This window comes from Vanrija pseudolonga, chromosome 1, assembly GCF_020906515.1.
Source record: "Vanrija pseudolonga chromosome 1, complete sequence".
NCBI classification, from domain to species: Eukaryota; Fungi; Basidiomycota; class Tremellomycetes; order Trichosporonales; family Trichosporonaceae; genus Vanrija; species Vanrija pseudolonga.
This window is the reverse complement of record NC_085849.1, coordinates 1,402,382-1,425,545: the sequence shown is the minus strand read 5'-3', so window position 1 is coordinate 1,425,545 and position 23,164 is coordinate 1,402,382. Positions and strand designations below refer to the sequence as shown.

Below are 23,164 nucleotides of genomic sequence, written 5' to 3'. Positions count from 1 at the left end.
ATTAGGCGCTCTGCAGTCCCCGCGGTCCTATATTCGAACCAGAATTGCTTCCGCTCATATCGGAGCCGTCTGTCGTCATTGAGAGGGTGTCGATCGCCACCCACCCCGCCCACCAGCAGCCGTTGTTTACGTATGCATGTTGTGAAGCAGCCTGGGTGGTTGCGTAGGTGTGTGGTGGCCGTCCGTGGGTGTGACTCGCGCCACCCACATGCTCAATCACTCACTCTGCGCACTCCGTTGTGCGCAACCAAGCCCCCCGCGACCGAACCGTCCGCAATCAACTCAACTCGGGTGTGCGGTGCCATCAACTCGACTCGTCGCGTCTCACTCAACACCATCTCACAACACACCTCAAGACATCTCATTCCGATCCTAGCCTCCCGCTGTCGTCGTTGCAGCTGGTCGAACGACTTTGTGATATACATCCCTTGCACCACCCAATACAGGCAGTGCACTACAACCGCACCAACAACAGACGACCTCAACAACGCCAGATAGGACCTCCTTGCGCGACACCGCACCCGCCAACCAAGCATGGCCGAGTCATCAACACCCGCCTCCTTCTCGGCGTACGCCAGCAAGTTCCTCTCAAACAGCCGTCATGCCAATCAACAACCGTTGTCTGGCAGCCAGGTGAGTTGCAGGCCCCAGCTCCAATGCAATTGCTCTCTGACACTTGATGGAAGATCTTCCGCGCGTCATCACCTGGATCACCATCCCATGATGACCCGTTCTTGCCTTCGCCCAGCGCATCTCGATCTCAGCCACGGCTGGCTGGGTCCTCTCGCTCAGTGTCGCCACCTCCGACGCCACCGTTCCCTGGACCAGGCATAGATGGAATCCCATCGATTGCAGACATCGCAGACAGCCAGACAACTGGTATCGGCCTGTTGTTTGATCGATCCGAAACGGACGAGCGGCCGGGACCGCGGCAGCCGCCCACGTATTCTCGCCGCCCCGTCCCAGACCCGTACGGCCCATCATCGGATAGCGAAGGCGAACTGGAAGACGACCTCGATCAGGTGGCTGCAGTTCGGCGGTCACTGGTTGGCCCTTCCGACAATTCGCGAAAGTCGAGGACCAACAAGGGATGGCTAGCCTACCAGAGCGTGTTCCCGTCGTCATCATCCAGTGAAGCGACCGAGAGCGAGAAAGGGACAGAATCCGACGATAGCGACGCCGGTGGGATGGGGGTGATGGGACAGTCGCGTGGCAAGCCCCGCATCGCGGACGATCCCTTTCAAGGCGGAACGGGGTCCACCCTCGAGGAGCCTCTCCTCGGCCCTGATGAGATCACACAAATGACCACCAGGGTGCCTGTGCGCCTCCAAGTGTACCACGGCCGTTTTGGACATTGGGAGCGTGAGGGCTTGAGGAAGTACAAAGGTGAGCTACTGAGTTAGATGGGTTACTGACGGCCTAGATTCGGGGTTCTTGGCGCTCTGGCTCACGAGTCTCTTGGCCATCGTCATCGGGCTGATGTTTGTTTGGGGTTCGACAGATGTAAGCCTGATCGCACCCCCAGCCCGCCGCGTCCTTGTTACTGACACGATGCAGCCGCCATCCGAGTCGCCAAACCACCGAAGGGCGCCCTCAATCATTCCCCTTCTCCCAATCCTGTTGCTACTGGTCATTCCAACGCTGATCTTGCCTCCGGTCTTCCTCTTCCTCTTGAAGAAGACGGTCCGTCCAGTCCTACTGGCTACATCAATCAGTGTCCCATTTGCGCTGTTTGTTTGCGGCTGGTGGGCCTTGGGTGCAAGCTTTGAATCCGTCGGAGACGCCGATCAGGCAGACCGTTGGTGGGCAACGAGAGGCTTGCAGCTCGGAGCGGTTGTCCTCTGGCTACTCTCGGCTTGGTTCGCGCGATTGCTATGGCTGCGGCGCCGAAAGCTGGAACGCACCGTGACCGTCGTCGAGGTGAGCTGCCATCGTTTTTTCAAGTAACTGACGCGCAGCTCTCTACCCATCTCCTCCTCACGCACCCTCCATTACTGCTTCTGACCCCACTCCTGCTTGCTGTGTTTGCCGTCACTTCAATCCCATTCCTGACCTTGCTGGTTCGCCTCGCAATGATTGGCTACTGGCGCCACCCGTACGTACTCTGCGTCTGAGGGTCTCAGGTCGTGCTGACTGTTTAGCCGCGAGAACACCTATGTTTTCCAAATCCGCCCTTATGCTGGCTGGCTCATTTTCATTGTCACTGTCGTTTGGGTGTGGTCGTGGGGGGTAATCCGAGGGGTAGGACGCGTCGCTGTCGCGGCCGTTATCGGCGAGTGGTACTTCCATCGGTGAGTTTCACAGTGCGAATCCATCTGACAGGCAGTCAAAATGGACTCGACCCATTGGAAGTCACGACCGCCGCAGTTCATCGAGCGACAGGGACATCCTTAGGGAGCGTCTGCCTTGGCTCTCTCATTGTGGCATCTGTCAGGCTCGTAGGCCGAATGGCGGCCGAGCTCAAGCGCATCACCTCGCCTCGCTCCAAGGTCTTGCCGTCGGCCCTCTCATTCCTGTCACACCTTACGCCATTCTTCAACATCACAGCAAGTGTTCTGGATCAACTTAATGGTTATGCCCTTGTCTACGTCGGCATCACAGGCGATGCCTTCTGGCCAAGTGCACGGCGTGCAGTTGGCCTCGCTAGCCGCAAAAATGCTGGAAAACTTCTCGACTGTAGGTTCGGATCTAAATAGCACTTTCTAACCCACCAGATACTTTGATCAAGCTTCTGTTGACGTTGTGCTCGACGGCAACGGGGCTGTTCACAGCTACCGCCGGCTATCTCTACATGGCGCATTCTCTGGGCAACCCCGGGTACGCACCAGTGGCTGCCATCTTGTGTGGTGGAGTCCCCTTCCTGGCTATTCGCGCGGGGGCGGCAGTGTTGGGTGATGCGTAAGTCGGCTCGCTCTGTCGCTGGGAAACCTTCACTCACAACCAACAAAGTGCCGATGCTCTCTTCATCTGCCACCAGATTGATGGTGAATCTGGCGGTAGCCACTGTGACGAGGCGAAGGAAGCCGTAAGTTGGAAGCTCTCTTGTTGGACACGCTCCTAACCACGGCAGTTCGCGGGGGAGACATTTAGAAGTGATTCAGTTGTGTAGACCGCCAGCATTGTTTGTTTATGCTTGTACCCCAGTGTTGTTTTGAAGTGGGTGATGCTCAGAAGTATGGATCACCTCTTAGACTGTTAAACGACAAGGCCATCGCGCTTTGGCACCAACTTTGCCACTCGACAAGTGAGGGGAGAAAGGAGAAATCTACCTTGCTCGGCTTGCCTTCCCTCATTCCCCACCACTGAGTGAGCAGGTGAGTCAGCGACCGGTGCACGGAGTCGTGCTGTTGGATTTGTGCAGTACCTTCCTCCGCGTCGACGATCATCTAACTTCCTTCAACTCTCACTCTTCCTCATCCCCGTGTCGTAACCTTCCAATCCTCCGTCTCCCAAACCCACGCCCTTCTCAGCATACTCATTCGCGACGTCACTCCGCTCACACGACGATCAAGATGCAAGCTTTCCGCGTGAGTTGTCCTCTCACGCCATTCACGACACCCGGCCCATACGCCTGACTGACGCCCCAAGACACGACCCACCACCAAACTCCAGACCACTGCGCCGACAAATAGCAGCCGAGTTGCCCTTCCTACAACTAGAGTCACCCCTAAAGTCAAAAGGCATTTTATCAAGAGGCTCCTTCAATTCTCATTCGGAGCAATCACGTTTCACAGGTCTGCTTCTGCCTTCTCCTTTCCGACGGTGGAGCTCACTCCTTACTCCCAGGAATATCCTTCCGGATGAAGTCTTTCAGGACCACCAAGTGAAGGCTGATTATGATGAACATGGCAATCCGAAGATCGTCATGGGTGTGAAAACGTTCAAAGAAGGGGAATGGTACGAGTGTGACTGAATGACGCTGTGTATCCAGACTAACTTGACGTCCCGCTCCTGAACAGCCTTGAAGTCGATGCCCTCGCAGCTCACCTAACGGGGCCTTCGGACGATGGGAAAACCCCCGCTGGTGGGATTTACCATGCGATTGCAAGCCGGTACTTGAAGAAGCTGAGTTTTGTCATCCTCCTGGTGGGTCCCAAGTCTGATGGCTTCAAGGAGGGACGCTCATGGGCTCACAGGACCCTAATGATCGCGACAAGTTAGTTGGGCGGTTCGGTGTCTCTGGGCTCACGCATCTCACTTCCAGCGTCATCGAGGCCTATACTTTCGACTTCTCATATTGTGATGAGACGGGTTCACCCGACATTTCAATGTCGCAGTTCTCAACTACTACCTCGCTCGAGTCCTCGATCACTGGGACGGCTCCAGCTAGTGCAGCTGATCTACAGATGACAATGATCGTAAGGCTGGCCCCTGACGAGTTCATGTGAGCTGAATAGCAACTAGGAATTCCTGACAACTCTTAACAAAAAGATATCTGAGCTTCCCGCGCTTCCACGTGAGTCCTGGCGTACAAGATTAGCGCCTCTACTCACCTGTTCCAGGCCAACGTTATGTCGACATCCGACTTCAATACACCGACGACACACCGACGGAGTGAGTAACTGAGAGAAATGAGTCTGATCTGCAGCTATCGTGCTCCCAACTTTTATGCCACTGACGGGAGCCTCTTTATGAGGACTCACAATATGGACGAGGTGCCGGTGTCGTTCGTCGGAGGACATTTTTCGACCGGTGATCACGAGTGAGCATGGTGTCGCGCTCAATAACGGAAGCGCCATTATTAACAACTCCAGCGTGTCCTTGCTCGTGTCCTCCGCGGCACAGTACCTTCCCCTTGAAGCTACAGCCTTCCATTTCGATGAGGAGAAAGGGATGGCTTTACACAGTCAGAGCGAAGCGATTCAGAAAGCCGATGCTGGTCAACGCATGGTGACCTGGGTATGTTTCGCTTCCCAATTGAAGTGGCCAGTGAAACTGACAGTTTGGCAGGATACCGAAAACATTACCATCCACCCTTCCGCCACGAGATTCAGTGCAGCATTTGTGGCAGCGATTGAAAAGACGATTGTGGGGAGGCGTGGGGAACGGATCAAGGACTGGACTCCGTTGGTACGTGTGGAATTCTCGTGCAATAATCCAAACCTGACTTGCGGAACAGGAAGAAGACCATGAGACTGAACCGCCACACGACGGCAATCGACCGAGTTTTTACCCAGAGACGCATACCAGCCTCCCGTTTATCCACCACTCGTACCCCACAGACGAACCCAGATGTTTTGAGAGCAGTGGCGGTTTGGACGAATCTCCTCCTTCTGCCACCGACGCGTCACTCGAGGTCGAGACGAGCCCCACCATGACGAAGAGCGACCGCCGTCCCCTTACCTCGCACGGTCCGAAGGCGACACCTGCTCCACAGTTGCCACGGAACCCCAAAGCCACGGCGACTACAAAGACTCCAACGACCCAGAAGGCTACTACGAATCCCAAGACGTCGAAGAGCCGGAAGACTACACCCGGTTCTAAGGCGCAAGGGAATACGAACCCCTTGACGAGTGGGCGGCAGCGTAAAGTCGGCGAGGGTCGCACTTCTGCGTCGCCGAAGAAGGCCTCTGCCCCAAAAGAGGTTGACGAGGAGCCGAAGACCTCCAAGCCTCCCAGCAAGAGTTCGAAGCAGACTCAGAAGAACCCGAAGGCCCCAAAGGTCTCGAAGGCCTCCAAAGCCCCGAAGGCTTCAAAGGTCCCGAAGGTGAAGGTCTCGAAGGTCTCGAAGGCCCCGAAGGCCCCGAAGACCCCAAAGACCCGAAGCCCAGTCTCTCAGACTCCCCAGTTCAAGACGCCCGCGGCTGCTCCTCCCCAGCAGCAACAATACTCGCCTGCTTCACTCAATATCTCATCAAACTCCATGGCCACCAACAGTCGTCGCTTCGACGAACTGCCCGAGACTAATCCCCTGCCTATAACGGCGGGTGGTAGCGTCTCGTTTCAAGCTCCAGGCACCAGTGATGTCCGCTTCGGCCGCATGCTGGCACCTCTCGACTTCGGGATGGTGGGGTAGTCGACCCCCGTGGCCCTCCTGTGTTCACCATTTCGCATGATGCAAAACCCAATGCAAGTACTGTACATACATTATATGATATCAATGAATGGCACTCGATGCCCAGTTATGTCCCTTCCTGGATAACCTGTGCTCCGGCATTGAAGCCTCGGGGTCGTGACTCCTGCAGCTTGGCACTCTTGGTACCAAACTGCATTGCTCGCTTGACGCGGTGACTGGTGAGGGACAGGCCACACTGTTCCGCCGCAAGCCGAATAAGGAGCTTGTCACCGTGTCCAGGTCCGAGGGCGAAGTTGCACTTTTGCCACATGGGCAACGATGAGACATACTTGATGAACCCAAGGTCAAGGTAAGGATACCTGGCGTCTCGGGCGTGGGACGAGATGACACGATCATCTCGGGAGAGGTTACGGAGGGGGATGCGATCAAGATCCATCTGGATCTGTGGTGTCAACAAAGCTCTTGTAGCGGACTCATACCTCTTCATGAAGGCCGGTCCAAGCAGCGCGTTCGAAGGCTCGTCGGTGGCGAGAGTAGCCGCCAAGCTGTCTAATTTGGTGAGCAGTGGGCTAACCCCATGGCTTACTCGTCGGCGCCGAGGCCAGATATGTAGACCTTTGAGGTGACGACGTGCAGCGTCTCGGTGCCGTCTGATTGTTTGATGATGCCGTGCCCCCTCGATGCAAAATAGAGCGGGTACGCCAACGACTGCAAGTGTTAGGATGTCGGTTGCTTCTGGGCACGCACAATGTCCATTTCTGTGCGATATTTGTCAGCTTTTACGTGTCTCAAACTCTTCGCCCTAACTACACACCAGTGTTGCTCGGGTACATGACATCCACGATCGATTGCCTATGGCTACGGCTTTCCTGCGGAGTCAGCAGAGGACCGAGGCGATACTGAACTGACCTCGATTGTGACATTCACCTCGACAAACTGAAAGTGTCGACCTGGGCAGGAGGCTTGCAGCTCCATTACAGCCTCGCGCCCAGACACACGGTCGGGGACATTGTACGTAGCGATCTTTGGAGGCTGCTGTCGGGCAGATCGATGAACCTCCTTCTGTGGCCCCTCGAAGGCAACGTTGATGAGCTCAATGGGTTCATCGATAGGGACGCATCTAAGGAGATGTCAGTTACTCTGTCAGCGGTGTATCTCACTGATGGACCAGAGAGGCGAGCAAGGTGCAATCAACTCCGCCCGAGAAAAGCAGCGCGACTCTTGCGGTACTTGTACTTGTTAGCTGGATAGTGATGGTGGCGCCTTACCCTGGTAGGGGTGGAGGGATGTTCTCTACGCGTCGTCGGACGCTGCCCAACAAGTTCTTGACGAAGGTATTGCACTCGGCCAAGGCAGGCTCCGCGCCGAGACTGGTTGACGGGGCCTCGCTTGTATTCACGGTCGCGACACGATGCTGTTTGGTGAGCCGCACGCTCTCCCAGTCCAGACAGGTCGTACGCACCGGTTGGGAAACAAGGTGAACTGCCTGCTCAAAATCGATGCCCTAGAGAGCTCGTTAGCAGAAAGACAGATACGGCGACCTCCAACTTACCACACAGTCGCCCCGTGACAGCTTGGACAGGTCCACCGATCCTCCCTCGCCGCCGTTAAGTGCCCTCATTGGCACACCTTGACGACGACCCTCAGCGCTTCGAGAGGAGGTTAGGATCAAGGTCTGGCACGAGGATCCCGGTTCAGGAACGTGGATAAGAAGAGAGCGGCGGGACAGTGGGTCGAGCGCAAAGTGTACGACATTGGTTTCGAACTGCAACCGACGGACAGTCAGTGAGGGCGCTCGTAGTATCGAGTTAATGACTAACGCTGAGGTAAATGAAAGCGAAGCTAAGTAGGTGTCAGCACTGGAGCATGCATACTGGGTGCGTCGCTGATCACACGCACGGGCCTTCGATCTCTTGCAGCACCTCTGCTGGTGACTCGCCGGCTTCCAGCTTCTCAAAGATCGCTCGTGTGTCGTTATCACGGGGGCCAATGTCAAGACCGTCGAACACTTGACCGTTCCAACCCAGAACTCCTCGCTTGCCAACCAGAGGCTGAGCCGTCACGCCTTCTCCGCGCAGGCCGAGCACGCTGGCGGAGAGGGATACCAAAACGTCGCCGGCCGGGGTATCCAAGCGCCTCGTATACAGCCCTTGACTGTTTGGACCTCGTGCACTGTTGGCAGCGTGCAGTGAACGAACAAGAGCGGCGTTGCTTGGCTCAGCTGATTGTGCCAGACTAGATATTGTGAGAGTGAGCCCGCACATGGCGCCGCGGTGTGGGAGGGTATCAATGAACTGCGGAGGTCGTTGGCTGAAATGTGGAAACGTCATAAATGCAACGAAAAGCTGGAATCGACCTCCACCTATGACGGTTTGGCCGACCATCCTGGCTGGTGAACCGTTTCACAACCCATGGATGGAAGTATGCAGCCCGGCAATATGACAAGCTAGGGTATGCTCGTTAGCTAGCATAATGGATTGGCCATGTCGATTATGGCATGTCATAATGATGCTTGTTTCAAACTCGCTCGGCCTCGGGCTGGTGCAAACGGGCAGCGGCCAGCTCGGTTGCTGCTCGTGACACTGACGAATGCCTGCCGGGCGTGTTCAACGATTAATGGAAGGTTGGGATGACTACGCCACTGCAGAGTTGGTTTGTCGCCCCCACTGTGTTCTGGGTCTGTCTCCTCCGTCTGGACTGGACAGGAACCGGGATGAACGCGGTTGTCGTCGTGCGTCGCGTTCACGGTCGCGTAGACGAGGGCGCGTTCCCAAGTGAGACGCGTCGGTACTTGTGGAGCGTCAGGTCATTGATTCAAAGTGAAATCCAGCGAATTGAGCCTCTAGCTCGTCTACTTTGTTCAATCTTGCAAGCTGATTGTCACCCTGGATGGCTCTCCCTGTCCCACAGACCCTGGAGCGAACGCCCTGGTCGGTGAGAGCGATGCTGGGTCGCGTCAGAGTGACGGACAGTGCTGAATGGTCAGTCTTGTCCAGTTCCCTGTGATGTACCCTCGCTGCCTTGCCGCAATGCACGCCCACTGAGAAAGGTTTGGCCGCCGCCGCCGCCGTGATGGCCGTGGTCGGTCGTCGTGACGGGGCGTTGTTGCCAGGGATTGGGTGTGTTCCCTGGGTGATGCGCCCCTGTCTCGCCAGAGTGCCACGCTAGGTCGATCATTCGGTATTAGGCAGCGCACCACTGCGCCGCCCCCTATGACACCTTTTTTTTTGGCTTTAGGTGGGGAGTGAGTACAGTGAGTGGGGTGAGTGGGTGAGGGTAGTGCAGTGCGCGGTGTGCTTTGCGCGCGCGTCCCCCGCGGTCTGGATTTGCCTTTGTGTTTTCCTGAACAATAGCCCTGAGTGATTTCTCCCAAAGAGGAAAGAACAGGACGCGTCCATCCCATCCCCTCCCCTCACTTTCTCGTGCCCGTCGCACGCATTTTGCACCACCCACCCCACCCCCCCCCCCTTGTCTCGTCTGCCCCGCCGCCGCCGCCCGCCCTGCATGCGCGCGTACCCGGCGACAGACACCCACCCAGCCAGCACCCAGCAATCCTCACCTCACCCCCCCCCCCCACCCCGCAACGCCTTCTTTCTCTCTCCTCGTTGCCTTTGCATCCATCATTCCACTCCCCCCCTCTACATCATCATTGACCTTTAACCCACAACCCATCCTACACTACATTTGCCCCTTCACCCTTCCGTCATCATCCAATTTCCATCACTCACCTCTCTCCAACCTCCTCGCTGCCCCCTCCAACAACACCCTCGTCGACTTGACAGACTCGGCCGCGCGCGACCCTTCACTCTCCGTCTTGCCACCAGACACCTGTTCGAGCAAAGAGACGCGTCGTCCGACCGAATGATTTTTGTCTCTTGATCGCCCTTGCCCTCACCTTCTTGCACCCGTCTTGCGCTGCGCGACTCTTGCCTCCCCGCTACCGGATACTGGTCCCTCGACGCGTCGAGACGGAAACCTCACACCCTCGTCAACAGCTTTTTCGACTCAACGACGTGCGACCGACAAAGGCTGCGTCACTGTTACGAAACCGCTCGCGATATCACATCTTCAGCCCTCCTCTCTTCATTAGGTGGAAGGAGAGCGTAAGCGTGAGCGCCGTGTTGAATTCTGTGCCGAAGTGTGAGTGTGATCATTCTTTGGACACCGTCTCACCAACCAGCACATCGCCCAGTGGCCACGGCACGCGTAAAGCTCGCGCAGATACCCTCGCTTTACTCCCCGTGAGTGCGGGCATCTGTGAGTACGCGACGATCAGAGGCAACAATGAATCGCTAACGCCTACGAGTCTTCAGGTTTTGTCGTACTCCACAAATCCAGAAATCGTCCGACTTGCTTCTCGACGCGTCCTTCATGCATTCACACTCCTATGGACCTTCAGGTCCATCAGGATACACTCAAGACGGATCTGTCTCTCCATCAATGCACCCCGGTGGCATGGCAAGCCAGTTTGATCCAGCCATGCCGACAATGATGGTTTCACCTGATGTTGGAGGGCAGGTGCCCCTCGTATCTCCCGGTCCATCGGGAATGCCACCAGGGCACTCACCTGCAATGATGGGACATGGCCCTACCCCAGAGCTGCTCCAGTACTCGGCAATGGTCCCCCCTCAAGGGCAGCACCATCCCCGCCCTCATCACCAGCACCGTCAAAGCTATCATCAGTTCGTCCCCAATATGCAGCGCCCGTCATCAGCGCAGACGACGCGCTCCGACAGCCCACACATGTTAGGGGGCGACGTGTTTGGCGGCGCTGTGCCCACTCCTTCGATGGGCGGCTCGGGGGTTGTGATGGACGCGCCGACGAATGGCCATCACATGCCCAGTTATGACTTCAACATCCATGAAGTAAGTCGGAGGTTATCGGTCTAACTAACCTCGACAGCCTTCGTACCCAGACATGTTGCAAGGAATCTCCCCGGCCCGTGCCCTAGGACCTGCTCCCCCGCAACCACAACCCTTTGCCACTCCCAACTCGAACGACTCGCATACTACCCCCACCAATGCCCACACCTACAAGCCAACCATGCTGTCGTCCTCTTCGGCGTCGTCCAGCACGGAGGCGGACAGCTCGGTTGATCGTCCGTCCAGGCATAGCGTCATGATCGAAACAAGCGACGATGAGAACGACTCGCCTACCAAGCGCGTTCGAGACCGCGTCCCTGCGTTCGAATCGTCGCAGGGTGAGGGCTCGGGCAGGTCCATGATGCCTCCAAAGAAGGTCACTGCCATTTCCACGCGGCCTCAACGCCCAACTGCTCCTCCAAAGCCCCTACCAGCAGCCGTTGGCCGAACGAGCGCCAAGTTTGCCAAGGTTGCAGAGGACCCAGGTGTAGAGGGCATTCCCCCTGGAGTACGCTCCCTGGAGAGGCCTTCGCAGTCCTTTGCTTGCATCATCGGACAAGCCATTCTACGATCTGCCGCTGGGGGTCTGTCTCTCGAGCACATCTATCGCTACGTGGAAACAGCCTACCCGTACTTCAAATCCGTCGACCAATGGCGCAATTCGGTTCGTCATAACCTCTCGATTCACAAGATTTTTGTCACCATTCCGAGGACAGAAAAGCACCCCCCAGGCAAGGGTGGCATCTGGATCATCGACGAGAACGAGAAGGTACACTGGCCATCTGAGGACAAGTTTATCAAGAACTTTCCGTCCTCTCATCCCCACCACGCAGTCTGCCGTCAGACTCGTCACGAGAGGCAGCTGGAGCAACGCGCGCGGGAGAAGGCAGAGGCAGAAGGACGTGAATATGTCGCCAAGAAGGGGAAGAAGGGAAGGGCAAAGTTGGTTGCCAAGGATGAGGGCCACAAGACGCCTGAACTTTCCAGACCACCACCATTCATGTTGTCCGACCACCACCCCGGCTCACACCATGGTCCTTCCCATCCCCCACAGATGGCCGTTTCCCTTCCCCCTCCTCCTCCACACCACCACGCCATTCCTCCACAGCCTCGGATGATGCCGCCTCCACCTCCGTCGTCTCCACCTCGGCCCCCAAGCCTGCACCCCTCGTCGTTCGACTTTGAGGACGATGGCGACTTCGTTCCGATGGAGACATCAGAAGGCGATCGACCCCTCCCACCTCTTCAGTTTGGAGAGCTCTCCAAGCCAAAGATGGGCCCCCTCTCTCACGCTAACATGCCACCACCACCTCGCTTCGGTGGAGATGCTATGCGACCCCCGCTCGACTACGGCGACAAGAGGGGCCTTCGGGATGATGATGACGAGAATGTCTTCACAAGCGGCCCTAAGCGGGTACGGCTTGCCCGTCCAGAGCCCCTCTCGCCCATCCACGAGCAACAATCCGCCACAAGCTCGTTCCTTCATGACGATGCCGACATGTTCATCACTCCGTCCCGTGCAACGTCTCGAACAACTCAACTCTCGGGTTCGGCACAGTTCGGATCCAGTGCCCTCAAGACCCCGGCGCTTGTCCAGACTTCTTCGTCGCCGACGTCGTCACCAATGCCGCCGACGATCACCAGAACCTCGCACCACCACCCCAGCGCCCTTCAGCAAGCGTGGACGCACGATGACTTGGCCCAGACCACACCCACCTCCCCAGGCAAGCTGGACGCGGCCTTCGACTTGAAACCATCTGTTCTCAAGTCAGACCATCTGGTTCGGGACGATGACAGCATCGTGCATTCGCTTGTGCCACATGCCGCCGACCGCGGTCCTCCCAAGACTCCTGTCACAAGATCTTCTGCTGCTGCGGATCGCACGCCGCGACTCGGAGGTCTGCGCACCCCAGGCATGATTCACAAGACGCCTCTCACGTACGGCAGCCCAGCTCGGCCCCCACCATCGGCGTCTGCTCATCTCTCTACCCCCTTATGGGAGATAAGCGGTGTTCTTGATCGCATGAACGCGGCCGAGTCCCCAACCCGCACTCCGCGCTCTCCAAACGTCCCACCAACAAGCCCAACTCACTACTCGCTGAGTGACTGCGGCGACTCGCCCATCGCGAAGCGGCGCAAGATGACTGTGGCTTGAAGCCAATGGACAATTCCCGCCCCGCGCTCCTCTTTTGTTCCATGACTGTGTCGCCTGCCCCCTCCTTGTTCATATAGCCCTAAGCTGGCCCTAGGTCTGATCTCGTTGTAGCAACAGTATACTCCCACCATCTCATACAACTTCCGGCACATCTCTGCCGTGACGACTCCCTCATGACTTTGCCACTATTCGCCGTGTTGTCTATCCGATACCTGCACCCATACATCACAGAATCCAATGCAACCCTGTCAATCGCACAATGCAGAATATGGCCTGATGGCCTCAACTTGGCTTGTGTCCTGCAGCTGTGTTAGCTCCTCGCCTCTCTCCACTTGGCCTGCTCACCGTCTTCATTCATCAGTGTCTCCTCATCCACACTCTCGGTAACCCAAGATGGGAGGACGATGTGCTTATGCTTGGGACTGGGAAAACGAGTCAGTATGATTCAAGGTCTCCGGGTCTGTCCACCTACCGAGAAGTCTTGCGGACGAGTTCCACATAGCGCCCAGAATCATCGTCATCCATGACAATGTGGGTGAGTTTGGGGTCAAGTACGTCGCCAGTAATGCGGCCGCCATTCTCCTTCAGTAGACGCTCAGCGTGTAGTAGTCTGCGTCGATGTCTTAGCTTATGACACGGTCACGACTCACCGCTCGACGGAGGCAGGATTCGGCGTGGACGAGGTCAACCCATTCGCTGCGGCATTATCCGCAGTGTCCAGATAAAAGACCAGGTGCGAGAAGATCTAATCAGGTTCAGCATGACGCTTGGGTGGGAGACCTACCAGATCGTCGTCATACGTGTCTACCTGGAGTGTTTCCCCCATCGGCTGATACTGCAATATGTCAACATGTCATTTTCTCTGACGACCCACATCAGGTGGCGGTTTGCCTGGTTCAAGAAGGGGGAAGAGAGCCTTGTCTGTGCTTGGAAGAGTCGCAGAGTCGGTCCGCGGCGGCGACGGTGAGGCATCGCCGTCATCACCTTCGTCGGCTGATTCTTGGTTGCCACTATCGTCCTCGGTTTCGTCTTCACTATCAGAGTCAAGGTGGCCGTCACCGTGAAGCTGTGCAGTCGTCTGAGAGGCACCGAGTCCCCAGTCTAGCTCCAGCTCGGTGTTCGCAGCAGACGGCGTCGGATTGGAAACGGGGTCAAGCTCTGATCCTGCTACCGTATCAGAGAGTTGGGAGCCATCCGAAGCGAGTGCGTTCGCGTTGCCTGAAAGCTGATCGTTTGGCAGGATCAGCCCTGTACGGTCGCGAATCAACGTTGTCTCGTCCAGCTCTTCCAAGCTCTTGTTGTAGTAACGAGTATCCTTGTCCACTTCCGATGCAAATACGAGCAAACTAAGGGTGGCCGTTAGAGAGCCGGAGGTGCTGTGAGCAAACATACTCTTTAATGAGGGGCAGTGGCTTCTTCCGTTTGATGGACTCGAAGATCCACTGAGGCTTCACGATGCTGTTTCCCTTCCGGATTTGCGCTTTCACTCGGGGGCCTGAGTTATCAGCAGCTGGCAGGACAATGTGACTGACTCTTATCGTCGCTCGAAATCACCCTTGCCGAGTTATCTGCCAGTTGCGCCTGAGTGAAGTCGCCCCCATGTTTACAGACAATGGCTTCAAGTTCTTGCTTGGTGTGATCTGCAGAATCCTTTGGGATATCTTTCAATCGTTAGCGTCTATGTGCTCTCAGAACGAACAAAAGGTGATACCACTGAAGATATGGCTCTCCGCAGTGTCCACAATCTTCTGGCCACGGAAACTCTCGAAGAGTTCAACCTTGCGGCTCGTGGTGGTTTTCCGCTTTTTCCTCGTCCTGCTCGGTTAGGAACACGCCATCGATCTCTCACTCACGAGCCTGCCTCGTCGTCAACGTAGCGCTTCTGTGGTCCATTCAGCAGGGCTGTGAATTCATCGAGGCTGAGCTGGAAGTTGTGAGTCGACTGATTGAAATGTATTCAGCTGAGCTTACGCAGTTCCACATGTCACGATCGCGATGCTCGTCGCTGCTCGGATGTTCGCGGCTACTTCGGTCCCAATGAATGAAGCGGCACCGAGGGAACCTAAGAGTGTAGCCCGCACCATAATTGCCAGCTGTTGATCAGCGACGGTCACTCATGGGAGCTGACACGTACCGGCCAAAGTGATCTCCGAGGCCTTGACTTCGATGACGAATGATCTGGTTCGTTAGTAGTAGGCACGCTTTCATGCCTCACTTCTCTGGATTGATGTAGACATCAGCTACCCCATCAGTTAGCGACATGCTCCAAACACCGTCTAGCTAACCCACGCTTATCGTCAATCCCAACTGCCCCCAATGTGAGCCACGGGAGTGGGTTGTTGCGTTCAAATGGGCGCCAGTCATCCTTGTGGTGATTCCTGGACAGTGTGAGTCACGGGTCGAAGAGATGCACAAACTTGATCCAGTCGTAGTCCTCATAACTCATTCCAGAGCCAACCTTGGCAAACGTAACGAATCTGCTGTGGTCAGAGACGCCAAAGCGCACACTTACGCTGGCGTATCGCCTGTTCCTTCGTCGTCCTGTGGAACGCGCAACCCGCAAAGAAGGCTGGATATCTTGCCTGTTCGGCCACCTTGTCCCCACCAGCCGCCTACGTCTGTTAGTGGTTGTCCGCAACCATGACGAACCTAGCACCATGAGATCAAGATTCTACGCCGTTAGACATCGCTCGGTAATTGAGCACTCACCTCGCCCATCTGGTCCGCATACTCAGGCTTCACCTTGACCCAGTCGGCTCCGCGAGAGTTGGTTTGATAGGTGCTATCTATTCGCTTCACCACGATTCCTTCGCCCCTGGGAGTGGGTCAGACGGATATGGTTCCAAAGAAGAGGACCTACTTGGATTCAAGAACGCTTTCCAGCATGGCGCGGATGTCCTTCCCGTTCTGCCCCACCCGCTCATCCACAAACTCCAGACGACCGCGGAAGTTGTCGAGGCCTTTGAATACCCTGCCAGACTTGAGAAGGCGCTTGCGTTCAGAAAGCCGGAAACCGGTAAGGCACTTGTCATTCAGATAGAGAATGTCAAAGATTTTGACTGTACACAATTGTCAGCTACGTTGAATCCACACACCTACAGCATGGCCGAGGCGTTGTTTCATCGGCGACAGCGTCTGGAAACGTCAGCAGCTGCCGAGGTTCCCTCATACCAAGAGCAGCCGTCTTGAGGCTTCCGAATGCGAGGTACTTGTCCAAAACGGGGTCCCACACCATCATCTCTCCGTCAAGAATGATACTGGACGAGTTAGGAAGCATTGCCTGGTCTACTCACTTTCTAACACCATCTTGGAAGGCCCCTGAGATGTGTTGCGTGAGGCTCCCCTCTCCCACATGGGCTCCGTAGAGGTAGGCTATGTGGTGAGATCGTACCAGCAGCCCATTCCTCACTGTAATCTTTCGCTTTGCGTGAGCAGTAAAACCACTCTGCCCCATTTCCGCGCATGTGGAGCTGAATTCGTTCCCCATCCAGCTTCTCCTCCATGATGAACTCCTTTGCAGGAGCGCCAACGAGTTTGGCTGAAGCGTCTAGTGACGAAGAGGGTGAACGATGGCAGAGTTGAGGCAAGAAGCACCGGAACAATTCGATGCTCGTTTGCTGCAGTGGTTAGATCCAGTCGGTGCAGCACCTCACGTTCTTCTCCAGTCGGATCTCCGGTTCGTAGAGGGTCCAGCACACGCGCTTGAGGTCAGAGCACACGTTGAAGAGGGCCATGGCGTCTGGGTGAAACGCGCCAAGAACACCTTTCTCTTTGAAAGATATCCGGAGATCTAAGATCAGCAGGTGTTCCAACAAAGCGACCACTCACCCTTCAGAATGATGCGGATGATCCATTCTTGCTGGGTTGGTGTGCACTGCTCATTGATCCGACGAAGAATCGGCACGTATTCGTGTCTGGTGCAAATCTCAGTCCAGGGCCAGCGCTGAAAGGCTCACTGCTTCATTCGACCCTTGGCCAGCTCATCGAGCAGGTCATTGACGTCGTCGATGCTGAGTTTCCCCTCTTCAACAACTGAGCGAGCCTGAATCTCCTGGTAGCAGACCCGCGCAAAGTCACCCGAGAATCCTTCTCGCTACGAGCATGTTAGCATGATACGGTGGGCCGGAACTCACCTGTCCTTCCACTGGCTGCTTCCACTTGATCAGCCTCTGGGCCGCCTCACTGTGTTTGTCGAGGCCGAGCACCTCGATGTAGCATCGCGCCATTAATGCCTCTTTGAGATTGTATACTGGTCGCTCGCGGTCCCGCTGACTCTGTTCAGCTCTGCTCTCCACAAACGGGAAGGGACACCCACGTCTGGCAGCAACAAACGAATGAGGGGATAGAAGTCATTGCCGACCTTGACTCGCCATTGATGCATGAACCTCTCGAGAGACTCTCGCCGCTTTGTAGCATTTTCATTGCGCAGCCTGTCCATTAGGGCACAGAGCAGAGCGAATTGCGGGGAAGGGTAGCGGTTTATACATCCTGGTGGTCGATCGATGGCAGAAGGGGGTGCTAATTGAGTGGGCGGCGGCAGCTGAGAAGATGATGGCTCGTCTTCCTGCTTTGCTGAACCTTGCGCGTATCGGTTTTGCTGTTGATGCCCTCGATAATACCTTGCTGACGAGGGCATGATGGGAGGGAGGGATGAAGAGAGGAAGGAGATGGCAAAGTGGATGTTTGTGCAGCTCGGGGCGCGGAAGCCTGCAAGCATCCCGCTGACTGCGGTTGATGTCATCATGTGCATCACGTGACTCGTTATCTACTAAGTATCGTTTCCAACCATCTAGTTGTCGTCGTCAATCGCCGACTCGTCAACTCCAAGCAACTCATGCTGCTCCTCATCATTAACCTGGGGCTTGGCTCCGACGACGACACGGCGTGCAAACCAAAGCGATGGCAAACACAAGGCCACAAAGACGATCCAAACCAGCTGTCGCTTTAACGAGTAAGGCGACTTGGCAGTTGTGGAGATGGAGAAGAATGACGATACCACAAAGACACCAACAGAGCGGGTGATAGCCGCAGTACTGAATGTCAGAGAGTTTGCTAGAGCCAACAGCGAGCTGTCAGGTATAGTGTCAAGGACTATCGTGTCGAGTAGGGTCGGGGCAAAGTCGCCGACTCGACGCAGAGTTAGTTGGACGAACAGAATCGCCCATGCCGTTCCACTCAGGCGACCAGCAACAGGGTAATCCCTATTAGCGGCCCATGCTGCGGGGAAAAGCAGGACAGCGATTGGATACTGGACAAGGCCTGGTGAACGTCAGCAGCCAGGTGAGCGCTTGACGCACAGAATGTCAAGTATGCGTTCTCTGGCACAACCCGGTGCAGGACGGGGAACAAGAAGATGGTCAGGACGATGGACAATGCCGCGCCCAAGGCGAGCAGAAGACCGATGGTCTGCGTCTAGCGGTTGTTAGCACCGGTGAAGAGTATAGCCTCACGGAAAGCTGGAGACCGCCCAGGTTCTTGTCGGTAAACGCGAACAGCGGGTAGATAGCCTCCCAAGAGAACATGATGATGTTCGCGACTGGGGAGCCGTCAGCTGTCTGGGTCGCATATTGAAGGTGATGACCTACGCCCGTACACAAGGAGCACATTCTGGAAAGACCTGTTTTTGACCAAGGTCTCCAGTCCTCCCAACTTCCGTCCCTCACTTGCCGAGGCGACTGAGCTTCGAGCCTCCCTCAAGGACGGAGGCAGTGTCTGTGACGTTAACGATTGCACAAGGGACAAGGGACAAAGTACCGACCTCGGGGAGAGAAACGGAGGAGGCCCATGCTGCTGCCACTCCTGTTGCACTCGCAGCGATAGCGGGCAAAAGATAAGGGTACGTAACGAAGAGAGTAAAGGATTCTGGCAGGAGCCTAGGTACTGGTCGTGACAGGAAGCCGCCGATGATGGGGCTTGCAGTGTTAGCAGCGTGGTTCAGAAGATCTGACCTACGCAACGGTCACTCCGATGGTGAACGAGGGTGAGAACAGAGCAAAGCCTCGGTATCAGCAGAGCCTCTCGCAATCCCGCTTACATTGAATACGGTTGCTCTTGTCGCACAGCTCGCCGATAATGGTGCGAGAGATGACACCCACGCCGGCACTGCATCAGCGCATTCGGCGTCGTGAGAAACGTACAGAAGCCCCACTGAGCCCATTAGCAACATGACGAAGAAGACCACTTACAGCAAGCTCGTAGCAGAACAGCAGAGAATGCACTCCTCACAAACCCAAAAGCCAGGGCGAAGACCGCCCACAGAGCCACGAGCGGAACAAACACTGCGCGCCTGCCGTATCGATCGGCCAGAGGCGCGTACATCGGAGCAGTGACCGCCTCGGTAATCATGAGGGCAGATTCCTAGGGCTTGTCAGGACCCAGCTGTATGCGAACTCACGCACCGCTGCTGCTGACCAGAGGCCGACTGATTCCTGAGGCACCCCGAAGTCGTGCATCATTTCGTTGATGTAGGCTTGGCGCGCTAAGCCGGTGCACGCGCCTACGACTCACGAAAGATGACGGCGAACATGAAGGCCTCGCTAGCTCGCGACAGGCAGAGGGCCGTCAGCGCTGCAACAGGCAGCGGGGTGGGTTCCTGTCGCCCATGCCCTTCGGGAGGTCCTCTTTGGTGAGGGACTGGGCTCGGGCGGCGCTGAGAAATTGCTGAGGCGCGCCGCGTCACCCCCGAGTCTGTGGATGACCGAACGCTTGAGACCATGGTGCGTCTCTCTGCCTTGGGCACTCGACGGGTCCGTAAGCTGAGGTGAGGTGTGAGATACGACAACACATTCACGCACAGTGCACCACATGCAACAACGTCGCCGTGAGTGCCGGATTCTTGGTGTGAACCGACAGGCACCCGTCTGACCGTCATTGCGTGGGGCCCCGTCCAGTAATGCCCGCAAGCGAGATGCCGAAACGAGGACACGACTTGATATCACTCCGATCACCCATGCCGCAAGCACTTGCTGCGGTTCAGTATCCCTTCGGAGGTCCAAGGATGGATGGATGCTGCAGCACGCAGGGGGCGACGCCACATCGATCTAATGATGACTTTGACCTTTGGGCCAGCGGCGAGGCTTCAGTGCCGTTGGTACGGGGCAAGTTTCTGGCGTAACGACCGTTGGCGCCAACGGTCGACTGCCTCGCGCTGCCGAGCCAAAGGGCTGTAACTCTGCTGGATCGGTGACGAAGCCCCGAGGAACCTCGCTACCTGCGAGAGTGGAGCACATTTGTTTTATGCTTCAGAGGGCAGGTCGGTGACGGCGAATGGCAGGGGACACGGTGACCTCTCCGGCTGGGCACCGATCGCGTGTGGCAACGAGGCGACGCGGCCGCCGCCTTGGCGGCTTGCTCCGTTCGCCCCCAAGCTCCTCCTCGCTCCTCCGCTCGGAGACACCTTTGGCCGGAGGATGTTCAGGAGATCTGGAAGGAGAGGAGGATCATTGCACAAGGCGTACCAGGTATAGCATTGGTGGCGTGGCGTGGCGGCAGACAACCTGGTTACCTTTGTGACCGACCATTGTGCTTGCTCACCCTCAGTGTGGCCGGTCGTCGGCGGCTGATGGGTTTGTAGCATGGTCATTGTCCGCAAATCGGCGAGTGGCCGCCGGGAGCGCGGGCAGAGACCACTGTGAAACCCGTCCGTTGGGCTTGATAAGCTAGTACACGGAATAAAAATACGAGCTTATTTGTCTCCCCGGCGGATCTCTTGTCCCTGGCAAGGCGTTGGCCGAGGCTGGGCAGACGTAACGGCGCCGTTGTGCGGCGCGCGCGGCGCGAGGGATCGAGGGGATGGGCACGCGGTCGTACCGGGGTCAATGCAAAACTACTTGGAGCGCATACCGCCAGAGGGCGGGTGTATGCGGCAGCGCCCTGCGCGTGGGCCCGCTGTCAGTCGTGCCACCTGTGCCACCGCCCGCCGCCCGCCGCCACCAACTGCACAGACCGCCGGTGGTGGAGACTACGTGGGACCTCGCAGCACACGCGTTTTACTCAACTAGAATGTTTTGGACAGTTCGACCTTCTTTTGCTTCATAAGTAGTACTGGCGGTCAATCTCTTCCTCGGCCTCTCCCCGCGTTCGTCCTTGCTCCTCTTGGCCATTGCGATCACTTCCGACAAGTCGTCGATCCTCCCCTTCTCTCATCCTTATCACTTCTTCTACATAGACCGCACTCGGTCTTTGTCGTTGTCGTTGTCGTCGTCGTCGTCATCGCCACCGCCTCGTCGACCTTTGCATTCACACTCGGTCAGCTCGGTCGGGTCACTCTCACTCCTTCCACACCCACATCCCTTTGACCCCTTCGACCACCACCCACCACTTTACTCGCACGACAATGTCCCAGCCGCGCATCTTTGCCCCGGCCGACGTCAAGAAGAGTGAGTTGAGACACGGTGCGGCTGCCTCGCCGGTATACAATGCAGCCCTCGTGCCGGCGGCCGTTGCAACTGTCTGTGCAGCCGACTAGCTTCACCTGTGCTGACACCTGAGTAGGGGCCTCGCGTAAGGCTTGCTGGGTTACCAGTGAGAACAATGTCTACGACATCACCCCCTTCCTCGACGACCACCCAGGAGGTGAGGCCTTCCTCCTCCAGTACGCTGGCCGTGACCTCGAGGATGTCATGACCGACAAATTTTGGCACGAGCACTCGCCTTCGGCATTCGAGATGCTCGAGGACTTCAAAATTGGTGTCCTTGTGCAAGGGGAGTCGACAGTCTCTGATGGTACGTACAATGCCTGCGTAATCCACAATCGCACCGCGTTTGAAGGTGCTGACGATGACCCAGACTGGGTGCCTGATGAGAACTTCCACCCCGACGAGACCAACACCAAGGCCGACTTTGACAAGAACAAGTTCCTTGACCTGTCAAAGCCCCTGTTGGCACAGGTGTGGAGTGCTCCTTGGTCCAAGGAGTACTACCTCGAGCAGGTCCACAACCCGCGCCATCTGAAGGAGTCGGCTCGTCTCTTCGGCTATGACTTCCTGGAGGCTTTCACGCGTACCAAGTGGTTTGTGGTTCCCCTGTTCTGGGGTCCCATTACCGGCTTCCTCTTCTACCTCTCGCTCCTCCAGTTCACCGACTCGTCGATTGTCGCTGGCGACATCCTGCAGTGGCCGCTGCCCCGTCTTCCCACTGTGGCGTCTTCGGCGTTCGCCAAGACCATCCCTTGCTTCCTCCTCGGCAACCTCATCTGGACGCTCCTCGAGTACGGCCTCCACCGTTTCCTCTTCCACATCGACGACTACCTCCCCGACGCCAACTGGGCCTTGATGCTCCACTTCCTCCTCCACGGTGTCCACCACTACCTGCCCATGGACCGTCTCCGCCTGGTCATGCCCCCTCTCCTCTTCTTTGTGCTCGAGACCCCGTTCACCCGTCTTGCGCACCTCATCTTCCCCAAGGCGGTCGCCAACGGCATCATCGCCGGTGCTTTCACCTTCTACATCCTCTACGACTGCATGCACTACGCCCTCCACCACACCCGCCTTCCTCAGTACCTTACTGAGATGAAGCGCTACCACCTTGCTCACCACTACAAGAGTAAGTCTCTACTTTGCCTCGTCGTACCAGCCCATCGCTAACCATACGCAGACTTTGAGCTTGGCTTTGGTGTCACCTCGAAGCTTTGGGACTGGTGCTTCAACACCCTGCTGGTGTAAATGACGATTGTCAAGAGAAGGGAGGTGAACTGCCGTTCGCAGATCCTTTCCCCGACTCCAAGGAGCACCTGTCTTTCTTGCTTCATCCCGATTACAGTTATAGAAAAGCAACCGCTCTCAGGCAGGTGCCCATTCCTGTAGTGGCCCCTGTTGCGATAGATACCAATGTATGTGGATGTGTATAGGCCGTGGCACTTCCGAGTGGCATATTGAATGGGCTTTGGCCGGAGCTTTTGGCTGACTAGAGATAAGCCCCCAGCGGAGTCTTGAATGTTGCAAGGCGGGTGGGCACAATCTGCATTGTTGTCCCCCTTGCTTTGCCGCAAGGGGGGGTTAGTCGTCTTCGACGGATTGTTCCTTTGACGATCCGATCTGATTAAGTTGTATTTGGCTCGGAGGACGGTTGTTTGCTCGTTTACAGGGAGGGGGTTAAGGAGGTATGCACCCAAATAATCAAGGTTGATAGGA

At 56.6% G+C, this 23,164-nt stretch overlaps 6 protein-coding genes across 10 annotated transcripts; 3 read left to right on the top strand and 3 right to left on the bottom strand.

The window, feature by feature from the left end:
• Positions 1-260: 260 nt before the first annotated feature.
• Positions 261-6,216, top strand: DDB_G0288717_3 (the record flags this gene model as incomplete). Of its 5 annotated transcripts, XM_062766997.1 has the most annotated exons (23): positions 261-633; positions 687-1,386; positions 1,424-1,503; positions 1,558-1,920; positions 1,959-2,095; positions 2,142-2,291; positions 2,327-2,676; positions 2,715-2,898; positions 2,950-3,025; positions 3,071-3,156; positions 3,208-3,306; positions 3,513-3,527; positions 3,589-3,734; positions 3,787-3,897; positions 3,960-4,086; positions 4,137-4,156; positions 4,205-4,358; positions 4,405-4,456; positions 4,503-4,554; positions 4,589-4,702; positions 4,755-4,899; positions 4,951-5,070; positions 5,120-6,216. In XM_062766997.1, 10 exons carry the CDS (start codon positions 535-537, stop codon positions 3,107-3,109), a joined length of 2,178 nt encoding a protein of 725 aa, XP_062622984.1. The 5 variants fall into 5 exon arrangements, with proteins under 5 accessions (XP_062622984.1, XP_062622985.1, XP_062622983.1 ...); XM_062766998.1 differs by having other exon boundaries at positions 3,071-3,527; XM_062766999.1 differs by lacking the exons at positions 3,071-3,156; positions 3,208-3,306; positions 3,589-3,734 and having other exon boundaries at positions 3,471-3,527.
• Positions 6,123-6,772, bottom strand: ASNSD1_1 (Asparagine synthetase domain-containing protein 1; the record flags this gene model as incomplete). The annotated part of the gene is made up of 4 exons (XM_062766996.1): positions 6,123-6,458; positions 6,496-6,565; positions 6,603-6,724; positions 6,764-6,772. The coding sequence occupies 4 exons, from the start codon at positions 6,770-6,772 to the stop codon at positions 6,123-6,125; spliced, it is 537 nt and encodes a 178-aa protein (XP_062622980.1).
• A 50-nt stretch (positions 6,773-6,822) lies between these two features.
• ASNSD1_0 (Asparagine synthetase domain-containing protein 1) lies at positions 6,823-8,400 on the bottom strand (the record flags this gene model as incomplete). The annotated part of the gene is made up of 7 exons (XM_062766995.1): positions 6,823-6,885; positions 6,926-7,136; positions 7,177-7,251; positions 7,285-7,520; positions 7,569-7,781; positions 7,837-7,858; positions 7,916-8,400. 7 exons carry the CDS (start codon positions 8,398-8,400, stop codon positions 6,823-6,825), a joined length of 1,305 nt encoding a protein of 434 aa, XP_062622979.1.
• A 1,692-nt stretch (positions 8,401-10,092) lies between these two features.
• On the bottom strand, positions 10,093-19,749 carry LIG4 (DNA ligase 4; the record flags this gene model as incomplete). Its single annotated transcript, XM_062766993.1, has 42 exons — positions 10,093-10,156; positions 10,197-10,271; positions 10,320-10,882; positions 10,920-13,333; positions 13,380-13,456; positions 13,507-13,644; positions 13,685-13,779; positions 13,819-13,869; positions 13,909-14,380; positions 14,427-14,529; positions 14,567-14,695; positions 14,734-14,849; positions 14,888-14,958; positions 15,006-15,127; positions 15,169-15,212; positions 15,250-15,274; positions 15,324-15,412; positions 15,452-15,511; positions 15,547-15,646; positions 15,684-15,705; positions 15,744-15,849; positions 15,895-16,093; positions 16,134-16,169; positions 16,206-16,291; positions 16,328-16,406; positions 16,444-16,651; positions 16,688-16,824; positions 16,863-16,948; positions 16,991-17,127; positions 17,168-17,302; positions 17,968-18,067; positions 18,188-18,293; positions 18,332-18,446; positions 18,485-18,570; positions 18,620-18,746; positions 18,793-18,946; positions 18,987-19,032; positions 19,069-19,136; positions 19,172-19,181; positions 19,220-19,391; positions 19,433-19,503; positions 19,542-19,749. The coding sequence occupies 39 exons, from the start codon at positions 19,747-19,749 to the stop codon at positions 13,317-13,319; spliced, it is 4,203 nt and encodes a 1,400-aa protein (XP_062622977.1). The 3' UTR covers positions 10,093-10,156; positions 10,197-10,271; positions 10,320-10,882; positions 10,920-13,316.
• On the top strand, positions 10,853-13,034 carry FOXJ1 (Forkhead box protein J1; the record flags this gene model as incomplete). The annotated part of the gene is made up of 2 exons (XM_062766994.1): positions 10,853-10,882; positions 10,920-13,034. The coding sequence occupies 2 exons, from the start codon at positions 10,853-10,855 to the stop codon at positions 13,032-13,034; spliced, it is 2,145 nt and encodes a 714-aa protein (XP_062622978.1).
• A 1,294-nt stretch (positions 19,750-21,043) lies between the features above and the next one.
• On the top strand, positions 21,044-22,882 carry SCS7 (Ceramide very long chain fatty acid hydroxylase SCS7). Its single transcript, XM_062766992.1, has 4 exons — positions 21,044-21,412; positions 21,528-21,758; positions 21,822-22,577; positions 22,629-22,882. The coding sequence occupies exons 1-4, from the start codon at positions 21,370-21,372 to the stop codon at positions 22,694-22,696; spliced, it is 1,098 nt and encodes a 365-aa protein (XP_062622976.1). The 5' UTR covers positions 21,044-21,369; the 3' UTR covers positions 22,697-22,882.
• Positions 22,883-23,164: the final 282 nt, after the last annotated feature.

Bases quoted from the DNA above. Each gene is read 5' to 3' on its own strand.
- SCS7 (XM_062766992.1), top strand. From the start codon at position 21,370: ATGTCCCAGCCGCGCATCTTTGCCCCGGCCGACGTCAAGAAGA. The intron at 21,413-21,527 runs GTGAGTTGAGAC...ACACCTGAGTAG, and splicing joins CCCGGCCGACGTCAAGAAGA to GGGCCTCGCGTAAGGCTTGC. The intron at 21,759-21,821 runs GTACGTACAATG...ACGATGACCCAG, and splicing joins GGAGTCGACAGTCTCTGATG to ACTGGGTGCCTGATGAGAAC.